General features: G+C 39.7%; 2 protein-coding genes across 3 annotated transcripts in view; both read right to left on the bottom strand.

Moving 5' to 3' along the window:
- LOC119891798 (phosphatidylethanolamine-binding protein 4) overlaps positions 1 to 4,344 on the bottom strand; it is a 51,296-nt gene extending 46,952 nt beyond the window's left edge. The window contains exons 1-3 of the mRNA XM_038703664.1: positions 4,181 to 4,344; positions 3,056 to 3,159; positions 2,768 to 2,906 (exon numbers count right to left, since the gene is read on the bottom strand). Of these exons, the coding sequence (XP_038559592.1) occupies positions 2,768 to 2,906; positions 3,056 to 3,159; positions 4,181 to 4,309 (372 nt within the window). The 5' untranslated portion in view covers positions 4,310 to 4,344. The remainder of the gene's footprint in view (positions 1 to 2,767; positions 2,907 to 3,055; positions 3,160 to 4,180) is intronic.
- Positions 4,345 to 14,805, bottom strand: LOC119891797 (rho-related BTB domain-containing protein 2-like). Of its 2 annotated transcripts, none has more exons than XM_038703662.1 (10): positions 14,522 to 14,805; positions 12,534 to 12,735; positions 12,216 to 12,319; positions 11,940 to 12,125; positions 10,881 to 11,821; positions 10,658 to 10,776; positions 9,977 to 10,127; positions 9,787 to 9,875; positions 8,918 to 9,023; positions 4,345 to 8,234 (listed from the first exon to the last, which is right to left on the bottom strand). In XM_038703662.1, exons 1-10 carry the CDS (start codon positions 14,581 to 14,583, stop codon positions 8,032 to 8,034), a joined length of 2,163 nt encoding a protein of 720 aa, XP_038559590.1. In that variant the 5' UTR covers positions 14,584 to 14,805; the 3' UTR covers positions 4,345 to 8,031. The 2 variants fall into 2 exon arrangements, with proteins under 2 accessions (XP_038559590.1, XP_038559591.1); XM_038703663.1 differs by lacking the exon at positions 14,522 to 14,805 and adding an exon at positions 14,333 to 14,382.
- Between the last annotated feature and the right edge of the window lie 235 nt (positions 14,806 to 15,040).

Raw genomic sequence — 15,040 nt, 5'->3', positions numbered from 1 at the left:
GACACTAATCATGAGATTGCTGTGCTATATAATCTTGAATATTACAACTATAGTGAAGAAAAGCTGTTAAGTGATCATTTGTAGCTCTGCTTGGGTATACTCATTTATTAGTGTTTCAGAGAATTTACTGGTGTTTAACATTTAGCGTAACTAAATTCTAATGGAGACTTATATATTAAGCATTCCCCTTTAAACACCAGCTCTATCCTGAAGTTTCTTACAATCATGGTACAGCATTTTATACCTTCAACAGGAGACGAAAGTTTCATTTTCTTCTGTTTTTCTTTGTAGAGTTGTAGTAGTTAAATTGTAGGTTAATTTATTCAGAAAACTTGATGGAAAGTACATTTAAAACTTTTGATGGCCACCATCATCAACCAGTACTTTGAACTTATTCCAAAAATATGGTTAGATCTGTTTAATTTCAGATCTTGATTACTAACTTTATTTATGAGACTAACTGTAACCAAGTCATGTTGTTTTAGTTTAGTTTCATTAGTCAATACACATCCCACTTGCTTCAAACTGTAGACGCTCTTAAGGCTTTAAGGAGTGTAATTAGGACTTCTAAAAATTCTTCATTAAACACACATAGTTCAAGTGGTGAATCGTTACTCTGAAGTTTGAAAACAGAAATATGCAGTTTCTGTGGCCCTTTGCTTTTGTTTTTTGTTTTTTGGTTATGAGAACCTATTTAGAGGCGGGTTTATGGGACTACTGCCCATTGCGCTCCATTACAATTACTCAGCAAGCTTGCATCCCGTCCCAGTAATGAAGTGGGTGGTGTAGTGGGTGGATTTGAGCATGAGCGGCCACTATTCTGTATTCCTACTACTGGGTACAAGGGCTGAGTGGCAGAGAATAGCAGCAGCGCTGGCAGCATGGCGTGGTGACAGAAAGCGTGGTGGACTAGCAGACCAACCACAGTGTTTAGTGCGTGTTTACTTTAACTGTCAGGAGAAATGGAGAATTACATTTCAACGCCCAGTAAATAAAGTTTGTATTGATTCAGTCCAACATGTAATCTGTTTTGCTGTCTGACACTGATTCTGGCAATAAAAGAGAATCATGTAAGACAGCATTATAGATAATACGACCATAGATCAAATGGAGTTTGGGAGAGAGAAGGGCAATAGATCATGTTCAAGCTAGACTGCTTAGCTCTGGAATTCATAAACTACCTCCTAAATCGAGGTGGCTTTCAATTTAAGTTTTCAATTTACAGATATAGGATTTGGTGTGCGTCTGGTGTGATTTCATTGTCAACTTCAGCTGCGGTTCTATGGATTGGGAACTGTGTCCCTCTCAATTTGATGCTCAACAATAAAAGTATACTAAACATGACCCTCTGAAAAATCCATATATAAATAAATGAATATTACACAGATCATCATCAATGACTCTATGTGATAATTTTATATCCTGCATGACAAAAGTAAGTATTTTAAGAGGAACATACTAAACGTCATTTAAGCCCTACTTCATGTACTGTCAACCCATTTTCCAAACTTCAGTTCAGTTTCAGTTTATGTGGTATAGAAGTTATTTCAGGGCTGTAATGTCAATGTCATTCTCTTCTTTGAAGCATTTCCTTTGTTTTATCATGAGCAAATGTCATTCTGATGGCAAATGTTTAGACACTCAAACAATAAACTGTAGTTTTTCTGCGCTACTTTCAATTACAGTCTAATCCTTCAGATAATGAATTACCATTAGTAATCTATTTTAGTCCTAGGGTCATTGTTTGAGTTTTAAAATTATTTTTTTTTATCAAACATGGGTTAACACAAAAGAATACTGGTTCATACACTGGTCCTCTAAAGCACGCACAGCTCTGTGTGCTGTCTGCTGACATTTTAATATAATAACTGTAATGACACCTAACTGTAGATGGACATTTCTTGTTAGCAGCTTCACAGAGATTCAAGCATTTACCCATCAAAATCAGTGAGTGAAATAAGAACATCATTGACAGTATTATCTACTTTACAATGAACGTTATCTGACATTCTGAATTGTATGAACTGTATATTGGACATTAACTTGGTTGAACACGCTTGCTCATCAAGTATGATGTGCTAGCACCACCCTCTGGTGACAAAGATTACTACAGAGTTTCAGTAATCAGTTTAAAGAAGGTGGCACAGAAGCTCAAATCTAAAGAACAGCCGGACATTTAAAATACTACAGAAATGTTATTTCATGCTTAGACTTTTTCAATATGGTGTGAACCTTTTGTTTCTTGTGACAATAACTTAAAGCCTGTTCTGCTGAGGTAGAGATGCTGCATATCTTATCCATCACTGCACTCTAGTGTTAAAAATACGCATGTACATGTTTGCCAAATAACACTGATCACGCAAACACAAAGTTTTGCATACAGCCTCATGTCAGAAAGGCCCCAAGAAGCCTACAAAAAGCTCAAACAGCTTTGTCTGAAGACTACTCTTCTGTTTAATAAGAGAGGAGGAGATGATAAGCAGACACAAAGGGCTGAGGACTAAAATCTGCAGTATGTAGGATTAAGAGCCGATAAACCAGTGGATATCCGTTTAGAACATGCAAAATATTTGTCTTCTGTGACAGTTAAGACTACTACTTAAAAATAAAAACTGGGTAATATCTCTTATTTAATAACCCACAGTGGTGGAATTAAAGTTGCTGCACACGTAAATACAGGCCTACTATAAATTTTTAATTGCTCTGACACCCACCCCGCAAACAACTTAAAAACACTGACACACACACACACACACACACACCTTACCTTGTGTGCTCCAGAGAAGTAAATCTGGGGGGCTTTCCAAACGGTGCTGATCATTTCTCTTTCTCTGAGTTTCAGGTCCTTTGGAATAATGAGGCATTCATCAATGAGCAGTTCTGGATAGATCACCTCTAGTCCGCCGCTTTATTGAAGAGAGATAAAAGATGAAACTCACTCCTCAAGTGCAACATTGAGTGAGCAAATGAAGCTTCAATTCAGTTTCTTTTGTCTTTGCCATGTTCATTTTGTGTATGCAACTACACTAGAATCACAGCTTTGTGGGCAACTTACTGACAGAAGGACAGATCCAGAGAGCTCAGGGTGTCTGGTGTTGCTTCCACATGGTAAAACCCCAAAACACAAGCACATAACACCAGAAACGGTGCCGGCACAGCCTGCAGAACAGCAGTATTCGGTTAGTCACTTATTTTCTAGTTTTTGTTCAGTTTATTTATTTAAGTCACTCAGAGCAATATACTCTGACTGAAAAAGCCAGTTACGTCAGGGTCAAAGGAGGCCTGTCCATGCTGACAGTTTTCATTTCTAATAATTAACAGTTATATTTCATTCATCTGTCAGTAGCAGTATAGCTCCTGAACAGTAAAAAGAAATTGTGTTTGGCAATAGCGGAAAGCAACTGTAACCCACGTTCTACCTATTTCCAGCTTCAATGCAGGCCTGCAACTAACAATTACAATAAATTATGACAATACTTTGTTGATTAATTGCTTAGTCTATAAAATGTCTAAATTGTTTAAAATGCCATAAAGAAGTTCCCAGAGCAAAAGAAGACCTAATGATACTAAGAATAGTATCATATAAGGCACAGACAAGCAGGACACCTTAAGATTTCAGAGGCTGATACCAGAAAAGTTTAGGAAGAAGAATAGCTCAAGTCTATTCCACCTGTCAGTCAGAGCCTATTTAGACACCTGACCCTGCCCATACCTGTTGGACTACCCAGACACATCAGCAGCACAATTATAATTTCAATGTCACTGTTGAATCCTTCACAATATTTAAATGTGCGTCACGCGACACACTGCAAGAAATTGCGGCTAATGCGTCCCTGCATTGTGACTATATGCTATACTGCCACAGGAGAGATGAGACGCCCTTTCCTGTTAGTACTTTCAGTTATTTATTTCCTGATAGATAGCGATAGTTATATTAAACAATTACATATTCTTCCTGAAGAACATTCTAGAGGTAATTTGATTTGCAGTAAATTATTAGCTCCAAGTTAGCCTACAGTTGTTTTAGCTAATTGTTTACATGTAACGTTATGCAGTGCATCACGCTTTAGGCTACGTGTCAACACCATAGAGGTCAACACGGACGGTAAAGTGCTTAACTGTCCGTTGAGACAGAGGACAGACGTTAAATCTCACTACATTCATCTGCGATTCACATTACCATCTCTCGGGAAGTTGTCCACTTGTGTTTTGCTGCAGGTTTCTTGTCCTTCTGGTTCAGGCGCAGTTGTCGCTGCTGCCTCTGCGCAGGGCAGGATCCTACTGACCTATGAGGCTGCAAAAGTTTCATATGACATTTAAAAAAAGACTGGCGCGATACCAAAATGCACATGTCGATCCTTTTTTATTTAGTAAATACTATTTACACATTTCCAAGAACACATGCTACAGAATTTCAGATTTACAGCTCCCAAACAATAAAAACAGCTCTTGAGAACAAAAATACCTGATGACTAAGGAAAATGTCATCTAGGCTTTGAACACTGAGATAAACATTCAAGTTTTTTTTCTTTTCATTTATTGTTTTTTTTATTTATTTATTTCATTTTCAACCATTTCGGAACAAGGCCTCTTAAACTATGCAGTAGTGATTGTGCAGCATATATAATATATTCCTGGTGCTGCTAAAGCTCCCTTTGGTTTGTGCTTCTCTGCAGCGGTGATATTAGCACCCAAACATATGGAAAAGGGCCCCAGTGACAACTTCTTTTTAATTTATGTTAAAACTTTTTTTTACCTGATGTTGTCTAGGTATCTAATGATGTTGCTATACTGCCTAATGCAATTTTAACCTGGTGCTACAAAGCAGTGCAAGTTTGTAGTTTCAAAGTCAGACACATTTCAGTATGCATAGTACAAAAACAGTATCTATGTTAAACTACGCAATAGCTTGTATCAATTGCTATGCCAAGTCTGAATTCCAAGTCATCACACAATTTATATTTACATGACTGAGTTACAATCTAACTTCCAATGGCCACGTTATTTCATCATTTTTTAATTATGCAGACTCTAAAATTAGAGCTCAATAGCATTTAGCAACTTTAAAATAATGAAACAAATTTTAAATCCCTGCATTCATTTCATGGTTAATGTCACAAATTGATGGTTTGTTATTATGTTAGTCTAGTGTGGCCTTGATGGTCAAAGTCTTTAATTAGTTTTTTGTTTCTTTATAGCTTTAAAAGGACATAAAACCTATGCAGTGTTCAAACTAAAGCACGCTCATCAAAGTCCCCAAACAATACATTGATTGCTTTACATCCAAATGATGGATTATACATTTACAAATACACACAGCCTAGAGAGCACCATGGTAACTGAACATACAGCAAACAAACTAGTAACCACAGTAACACTACTTTACATTCAATACCATACACTACACTGTACATTAAGGCATGAGGTGTTGTTGATGCAAAACATCAGAAAAATGATTGAGAAATGAAATGCACTGTGGAATGAAATGCATGTCTATGCAATTTATCAATCACACCACCAAGGCAAATGCTGCTGTTAAACTATTACAATAAGCTGTATTTTGTGTGAAAATTGGATATTATTATTTATTAGTCAGATGGTCTAATAAATAAAAACATTCAGAATTAGGATAAAGATGTCTCTAAAAGAGTACAATACTCCTGAAGGCTCTGCCTAATGTCTGACCATGTGTGCCAAAAGAACTGATCAATTAAGATATTCAAAATAATAGTTCTTGTGTTTACTTAGCAATTGGCAAAAGTTAATGTAATTGAGAAAAATTTAAAGCTACTGCTTAGAGCACCAGCACTACCACTGATCTACATCTTACATTTTAAATGCCAATGAATAAACTTTTTACTACAATTTTATTTTAGTTTGTTATTTTAGTTTGTTATTTTAGTTTGGCGAGCCCTGTTCATGCAGTGTCCTTATTAGAGTTATGAGTTAATACAAGCAAGAATTTGGTTATGTCACTGAATTGATTCTTACCACTATATTGTTTTAAGCCCTTTGTTGGGCTCTAAATATATGTCTAATCAAAAACTGCATGGAAAAGTATAACCAATCATATTCAGGATTAAAGCGAGCCTTTCTTTAACATATGCTGCAAAAGCAAATGCTGCAATAAGAATTATTTATTAGATTTTTTGACGTGACATGTTTTATGGATGTACCATACGTCTTTATAATGTCATTTATATAAACATGTCTACTTTACTTTGCACTGTTATCCTATTTTACTATTAGTCAACGGTTGGTTTGAACTGCCTGTAAATGCATGTATACTACAGTATATAACAGATGTAACTGGAGGTCAGCACAATGAGTATTCAGTTATTTTCAACAACAGTTTGTAGCTGCACAGTAACTAAATGCAAGTTGGATAAGTCAAGTCTATATTCAGTATATGTATTACTCAGTAATACTGTACGACCACTGCCTGCAGTGCAAAACATTAGGTAACTGCACATTAGAGTGATGCAAGTTACTTGCGGTTCATTTGATATTTTGTACAATTTACAATACCCATCTTTACTGAGGACCCTGCTTACAAGTCCATCCTACAATCAAGTACAACAGTAGATGACAATCTTGAACAAATACTGTGAGGTATGCAAAACATTATATTCATATTTGAAACATTTTAAATATCATGGTCTTCCTCCTCAGTTCCTTCTTCCTCAGTTCCTTTTTTAACATTTGCCAGAGTGTGTAATGACACCATACTGTCTTTAGTGCCGATCACCAGGCTGCTGCTACTGGTGGTGTGTGTCTCTGTGGAGAAGAGTCCAGAAAGTGCTCAAGGTGTGTAGAAGCCTGGGGCATGAGGAAGCCTCCTTCATGTACAAGTCTTACACAGCCAATTGCAGACAATCAGAGGGGGCATCCTCTTATCAACCAAAATACATCTCTAAAGGCCAAATCACCACTAGTGACAGATGCGTCAAACACACTGTCACAGACGGATGGTAATGTACACATGGTCGCTTCAGCTATCGAAATGCTGCTATTGACTCTGAGATGAAATATGCATTACTTTCCAGGATGACAGTGATCAAGCTGATAAAACCATTCAATGTAAAACTAAAGGACTCAGGAAACATGTGCGCTAACAAGCCTCGTCAAGCAACACAGGAAATTAGTGATCTGCTTGGTTTTTGCTGGCATTTTACAGAAAATACAGCCATTTCCCTTGATTTTGGGATCTCTTGTGTCTCAGGACACCGAATGCATTCATGTAAACTAAAGCCCTTTTGTGACAAGAGGCCACCAATCACATGATCACAATACATAAATGCCTAGTGTGTCCAGACTCACACCACTTTTAGCTGTGTAAGTCTGCACAAACATTGAAAAGTAGATTGACTGAACAAAAATAAACAGGAGTCAAGCATTTTCATTCATGTGTACATAATCATATTCAGCGTGGTGAAAGTAAATGATTCCTGGCAGGTTATACTACTGTTACATCCTGTTGATGAGATCATACTGTACAAATAGTTTGGTAGATTGTACAAACACTTAAGGGCAAAGTGTTATATCTCTGAGACTAAGAAGTTCTGTGTTGAATTGCTGGTTGTTGCAGCTGATAAGCAGCACTTGGTTGGATCAGTTCAGGTTAATTCATGATAATTATGATCATAGATGGAAAGATCTGTGCCAGCAGAGTCCTATTTTTAAAACTTAAAACTCAGGTAGTGGAACATGTAAACAATCAGTGTGAGTTGTTATTTGCGCCAGTTACACTGTGCCATTTGTCAGTGAGGTTCATATCACTGAGGTTTGCATCTCATGTACATCAAGCTAAAAATCTAGGTAACAAAATGTATTACTTTAACCGCCAGATTGAGCTAACCTTGCAAACCTGGAGGAGTGTCGTTTGACTACAGAGGCAAACTAACAGGAAGAGAAACAGTGTGCCTGAACAATTGGGGTGTTTCTAGCCAGCCGTGCTTATCTTCTATTGTATCTTTTTACAACTTGTATCCACACTGATGTACTTCAGAGTGGGCTGGCCTTACCACTTGGTCAGATGACAGCGGATGAGCCAGAAGAAGAGTTTGAATTAGGGGAGGAAGGAAGGTTCCAGAAGAGCCACTTGCGTTTACACTGCCGCCTCTGGTACAGGTAGTCCTCCTTGTCGCGCTCTTTGCGTGCTCTTTGGTAGTGGTCATCCTCTTTCAGGTACCACACAGGTGGCCAGCGATGTTTCTCAAAGTATTCTTGGTTCTCTGTATCAGAATGAACGGTTGTAGGAATTTGAAAATGCTAGGCTATGTCGGATTTTCAAAAATAATAGTCCATTTCAATAGTCATTCAATAGACCATTTACCCACAATAGGTTTTGCATTTCAACATGGTCACAGCAACACTTTTAAGCACTTACAAGAAGGAAGAAACACATTTAAGTGATATTCACATATTTTTTCTCAATAATAAAGAGGCTAACAAGACATTACAGAGGAATTCTTACTACAACTACTGTAAAATAAAGGAAAAAAGCGAGTTAGTAAGCTATTGCATTAAAAAAAGAGACACCTAAAAACCACATGGTACAATCGTCTTTTTGGATTATTGATTAAACCAGTACAGTGTAGGCAGTAACCATTCTATTAGGAGTCCTTTATTATACAATGAAACAGTTGTTGTGCTTCTGAAGTGCAAAAAACTCAGAATGGGTCCACTGAGCTTAATCTGCTTTGGCAGATTTCATTTAAATTGGCTGACTTTCCTTAAAGCCTATTAAACATGTTTTAATTTCACGCTGTTATGTTCCAAATGGCCACACAAGACACATAAGACTTCAGGTACAGTAGCACCACAAGTGGTTGCTGTACTGTATCAGGTTTATGTTTACTATGAATGAGAGGGCATTAAAAGGCACTTGTGTGCTACCAGATCATGTGTGTGTTACCTGTAGACTTGGCCTTCATTTCTCTGGGAAACTTGCGGCAGACACTGTTGTAATTGGTGCAGATGTGGTGAAGACACCAACCACTGAGCTGTTGGGCACCGTGGAACTGTCAACATACAAAATCATTATTTGTCGTGTTTGTATTGTGGACTGTTTCTTAACATGACACATTGTTGCTGTGGGGTTTTGCTGTTGCTTTAGATGCAGTCCCTCATTAATTAAACTGCACCTAAATGGACAGGACTAAAAAGCCATAGTCATTAAAGTATGAATGCAATTTTTTTTTTTACTTTATTTATGTTTAACAAGAGCACAGTGGCCCTACCTTTGTATACATCTTGTGAGAGTTTGCTTCAGTTTCAGCTGTACTTTGTCAGCTGTGTTGAATACATGTAAGATGTTGCTCATCAACTGCACTCATGAGCTTTACTTACCTTAATACTAACATTAGCATGTTAGCATTAGCAATCTAATTTTAGTATTCTAGGATTATTATGGCAACTGAGAAAGTAAAGCTGAAGGTGAGAAAGTATAGTTGAGATTGATAAAGCAGCTACATCTGACCAGGGCCATATTAACCCTCTGGTGGCCCCCGGACACAGGGCTCTTCTAGACAGGGTCTTTTGAATGGATATTTTATTTTTGTGCTTTAGTGGTGCATATTGCCCCGAAGATTCATTCATTTTGCCAAATAGCTGACTTGCACTCTGTTTGGTGAACTGTTTGGCTCTACCTACTAGATCCTACTAGTTGTAAAGATTATTTCAGCCTCCAGAGCAGCAGAAATGCCCTCATTACTAAATATCCAATTTGCCAAGGCGAACTTTAAGTGCCATCCCTGTTGACTGATGATTGACAGTTCACACTACCTGGGCCATATCCAAGTACACCAGCACATCTCCATCAATGTCAGCTCCCATCATCGCAGCCTCCGTCAATACTGTGACTGTGTAGAGCTCTGAAAGAAATGTCACTGTAGGCATTAACTTGGAAACACACAATGGCTTGTGTATTACAATCATGTGGTTTACAGGGTAATAACTATACCAAATGTAATACCTGTAAGGGCAACCAGGTGGGGGAGGCAAAGACGATTGGCAAGAACGATAAGCTCCATTGCATCCAGGTCTGGCCGAGAACAAAACCGCCCCGTATAGAGATATTCCAGCACAGCCCTCATACAGCTGCGAGTTGTGTTGGGAAACAGCACCTTAGAAACAGGAACATGTGACACACGACCCAAGGCTCTGGCTGTGTTTTTCATTTTTACTTTTTCAACTCTTTTTTTAGCTGCAGCAACAATAACAGCGACAGTCTTTGGCTTAGAAGAGCCACATAGTTTTTGATCTTTTGAAATGGCCACATCTAAATCTAAACATCTAATGTAGAAAAACAAAGTCACTGAGCTCACACAACTACAGTATGTTTGCATCTCAGAAGCCAGCGTAATTGTATTACAACAGACCTGCAATCCTCTTAATTAAATTATGCTTTGTACACAGACCACACAGTTCATTGGTACTCTACTTGGGTCAGTACATGCATTGATGTGTGCTTTGTATAATTATATATATTTAAGTAATTACATTTTAAATGCTACTGCTTTATAAATCCACTACTAGAAGCCACTGGAAATTGTGAACAATGTGGAATAAATGTTTTACCCGATACTGACTTGACTTGAGCTCTATTGGTCTTATTTCACAGCCCAATGAACCATTGTGATGTAGGTTGACATACCTCTTTGGTGCAACTCTCCACAAAAGGCCCTCCAAACATTGCTGCCATCCAGTCACAACTAGAGATGAGTAAAGGCTTGTGTGCCATGATCGTACCATCATCTAGCTTGAATACTACATCTGCAATACAGAGTTGAGACACTGATAGCACCTTACTTACACATGCATCCACTCTATGTCAAGCAGAACACATGAACAGACATGGATTAATGATTTCCACTCACCAGAAAAGGTGCCTTTGGCCAAGCACTCTTTGACTCTGTTTGTGCGCCGTACATGGAAGGCTTTGGTGATTTCTTGGTTCATGAAGGCTTCATTGTTAAGTATGTTTGCCACCATCATCCGCAGGTCAAAAACCTCCAGCAGCTCAGCAATGTGTGCAATGTGCATTAGCTCTTTCTCATTCTCGTCTAGCTGACCTGTGTACAGATAGCGAAGTACTGCTCGGAAAGGGCCGACCTGCATGGACTGGTCCATGTGCACTACAGTCATGGGCCTGGGGCTGTACGTCACAGGGTCGTCTATCAGCTCCTCCTGGATGCTGACAAAGGCTCGGCTCCACGAGGACAGCATTCTGCCCCGTCGGCTCATCTCGGAGTCTTTCAGTGTCCCATCACTAGTGCAGGCCCTCAGGTTGGCTCTGTCTCCATCATCAGTGCTCTCGCAAACATCAAAGCTAGCAGCACGCATCAGCAGCTCCCGGCCAGAGAGAGGACCACGAGTGGGCCTTTCAGTCTCCTCATTTTGTGTGTCCATAATGAAGAGGTCATAGAACTTTGAAGAGGATGTTGCCAAATATATCTTGTGTGCAAAGATTTTCTGTCGCTCCTGCAGGACCAGGATGACATCAGCACAGTGGGGGTCCTCCAGAAGACCGACTGGATGCTCCTCTGTGGTAGTTGGGGGAGGAGGCACAGTGATTATAGGTGGGGGAGGTTTTGGTGGCAGGAAGGGCGCCTGAAGGAGAGGCCGCTGAACATTTCTGAGGTGAGATTTCCAAAACTGCAGGTGGCGGCGTGAGATAAGTGCAGCTCGGATAGCATTGTCAAAGACGTCCTTGACTCCAAATTGAGCAACAACACTAGTTTCATAATATGGCACTCCCAGCTCTTTGGCCACCTCTCGGCCTCTCTCTGGAGGAAGGATCTCATTGGATTTAATGGGTCTGAAAAACGAGAGACTATATTAAAAGCCATTTCTGGCACTATAAAAAAGTAAATTAAAACAAATCTCAAACAATCTTCCACATGAAAATGTAAAATTAGTAGTAGTAGTCCCACTACCTAGCTAAAGGCCTCCGTGCTCTGTTTACTGCCTCCAGGTCTGCATAGCGCAGGTCCAGCTGACAGCCCACCAAGATGACAGGAGCACGGGGACAGAAGTGCTTGATCTCAGGGTACCACATGGTCTTCACATGGTACAGAGAGTTGGGGTTGGCGATTGAGAAGCACAGCACCACCACATCAGACCTGAAGGGTAGATGCAGGACACGTGCTCTTAACTCAGGTAGCACCAGAGCAAGTGCTGGTAGATCTACGTTGAATTTTACAATATCTCACCTGCCATATGCAAAACGCCGGTCCTTATGATGGTCTCCAAAAGTATCCCACAGGCGGAGGGACACACTGACATCATCCACCACATCTCTAGAGCGCTCTAATACCTAATAAGAGATGACACATTCAGGGATATTTATCAGTATTATTTATCAGTTCATGTAAGTCACTAGTGAATGAATTCTTACAGCTAAATGTGCATTTAAGGCACATTTAGTGTGTTTGGTGCTTTTTTTATGTATAGATATAATTTAGTAGAGTGACCAGAAAGCACTGAAAGCTTGCACTTAATCTTAAAATGTTATGAGCTTGCATACTCACCTCCTGGCACACTCTGTACTGGTCAATAGCCCAGACCGTGGGCACATGTGTAGCAAGTAACTGGTACTGAGTCAGTGTGGCATTGCAGGCCCGGGCGCAGATAAGGCGCGTCTTTCCAACGGCATTGTCTCCTACCACCACGCACTTGATAGTTTCAACGTTTGGCCTCTCATAGTCCATATCAGAATCTGTCAAATGGGACCTGTCAAAATGCAAAGAAGCCCAGAAAGCTGCATCAGCACCAGAAATCCTAAACTCTTGTCCTGCACAGTACAGGAACATGGGTCAATACAGACATTAGACACCGGGACTACTCCTCATCTGCACTGCTCGTTCTGCCTGCAGAGCTATCAATGGATCGTCTCGTGACTTTCCTGTGCCCATTCACAACTTCTCTGTCCTTGTTTCTGATCCAGATTTTTTTATATGAACAAGCAAACAAAAAAGGTTTTGGGGGGGATCCATGGAGTTTACAACACGCCCAACACTGCAAAAATAATTTTCACTTCAGTTAACTTGTAAGGGAATAGCACATTTCAAAATTGACTGTTTAGTTTGTTTACTATGGGTTAACATAGACTGATACAATCCCATCCAGATATGTAATCCCTTCAACCATCTGTAAGCCTAAAATACCTTTCCCTGTTTACAATTCCTATATTACAATCCAAGCAACCTTACCCTTTAAGCTTTGCTTCAAACATCACAGTCCTAATTCAAAACAATGACAACTAGAAATCTGACATCCAAAAACACACCATCGTTAAATAAAATGGAGGGAATAGGTAAATAGACTACAATATTTCTGTCTCTTGAAAATGGTGGCTGATGAATTAAGTAGCCTGACTGGTTTCCAAGGGAACTGTAACCTGTATCTCTGTGTGTCACAGCCTTTAACAGACAATCCTCTATCAGTTGCGCTGATATTGATTTTTTATACAACAAAAACAGCAGCAGCATATAAACATGGCATGTGGTAGGCTACTGTCATGCCAGAGTTGTAACACTTTTTTAATTGAGTTAGCTGCCTTATGCCACCGCAGCACACTGGACATCCCACTCTGTGTACTGAATGTCCAGGGGTCCCAATCTCAAACACCAGACCACCATCTGGGTTTTGTCCCAGCATCTTCCCCCTTGAGCGATTTACTGCACTGGCAACTGTAGCCTTTGACCAGATGAGTCATTCATATTTTGATTCTCTGATAATGCTATCTACTTAATAATGAGGTCAGATGCCCTGTAGCCCATACCTGCCTGGATGGCAAGGCCACCATAGGTATCACTTTTGGTCACCTACACTCCAACCAAAAGGATGTCATGCTGCAAACAGAAAACAGTAACCTATTTATCTCTTATAGCAAGAGTTTTATAGTTTGATATAGCCTATATTTTTATACAATGCTCTAGAGATTACTATAATGGGTTACAATTTGCCATTTGCAGCCATTCATAAAATCAGCCATTCATTGACTGCACAAACTGCATCACTCTAGGCTAAGTCTCACCTTCATTAATGAATATATAGCCTACAAAGACAACATCTAATAGTTTGACCTTAAGCTGTGCCTGTATGACACTAAAGAAATTCACCTCTAATATTGCTCATTCATATGCCCTTTCCTCTTACGGTCTACACTGCGCAACTCGCGAAATAATTAATCATTTTATATGGTCAGATAATCTAAATAACCCATACACGAGCCTTCCGACTATCGTCCTAAATAAATAACTATTAAACGAGCGTGCAGCTTCGGTTGATATCCACAATAGAGATGATAAAAACGTCAAAATCCTACCAGAAGGACCGAACAGTCCCTCCACCACCGAAACACTAGTCATGAGGCTCTGCTGCATTACACGTTATGCAACACCCCGTCACTGACTCTTCAGCCTGTTTATCTGATTCCGTGTTCATCGCAAAACTAGCGATTAGGAAATTAAACCAGTTTGATTTCCTCGCAGGAAATGTGTAATTTCCCTCTTACCGCAACATAAGGAAGTGTTGCATGGGGTTGTTCGATGAACGAGACAATAAGCAGGGATCCATCGGATGCGGCGTGCACCTGACGGCAGCTCGTGTTTAACTTCATCTTCTTGGCAAGGTGAACAAGGTTTGAAAATAGACGGCCGACCGCAGATGTTTCAGGAAAGGTCCTCTGGATCAGTGCGATAAGTCCGATCGTACTGCCAAAAATGCGAACGTAGATCTTAAGCCTGTCTGTGCAGAGCTGCAGCCCTGACCGTCATGGAACCACCTCCACTTACTGTAAGGCCTCCGTAGCTAATAATAGGCAGGCGCACCGACGAAAAAAACCCATTCATTATAAAACACTGATCCACTTTAAAGTCGCGCAAATCTCATTCCACACAGCTCCTACGCAGCTGAGATAGACTGGGCTCCAGTGTTAATTTACATCTCCATTAAAAGAATCTCGATATTTATATTGTGAGTATAATAAAATACATTATACACCCCTGATGAATTCACGCTGGGTTAAATAAAG

Source organism: Micropterus salmoides, unplaced genomic scaffold (genome assembly GCF_014851395.1).
Source record: "Micropterus salmoides isolate LMB-PRFRI ecotype aquatic unplaced genomic scaffold, ASM1485139v1 Ms_hic_scaffold_7, whole genome shotgun sequence".
NCBI lineage: Eukaryota > Metazoa > Chordata > Actinopteri > Centrarchiformes > Centrarchidae > Micropterus > Micropterus salmoides.
Note: the sequence above shows the minus strand (reverse complement) of the source record. Positions and strands in the feature narration are given on the sequence as shown.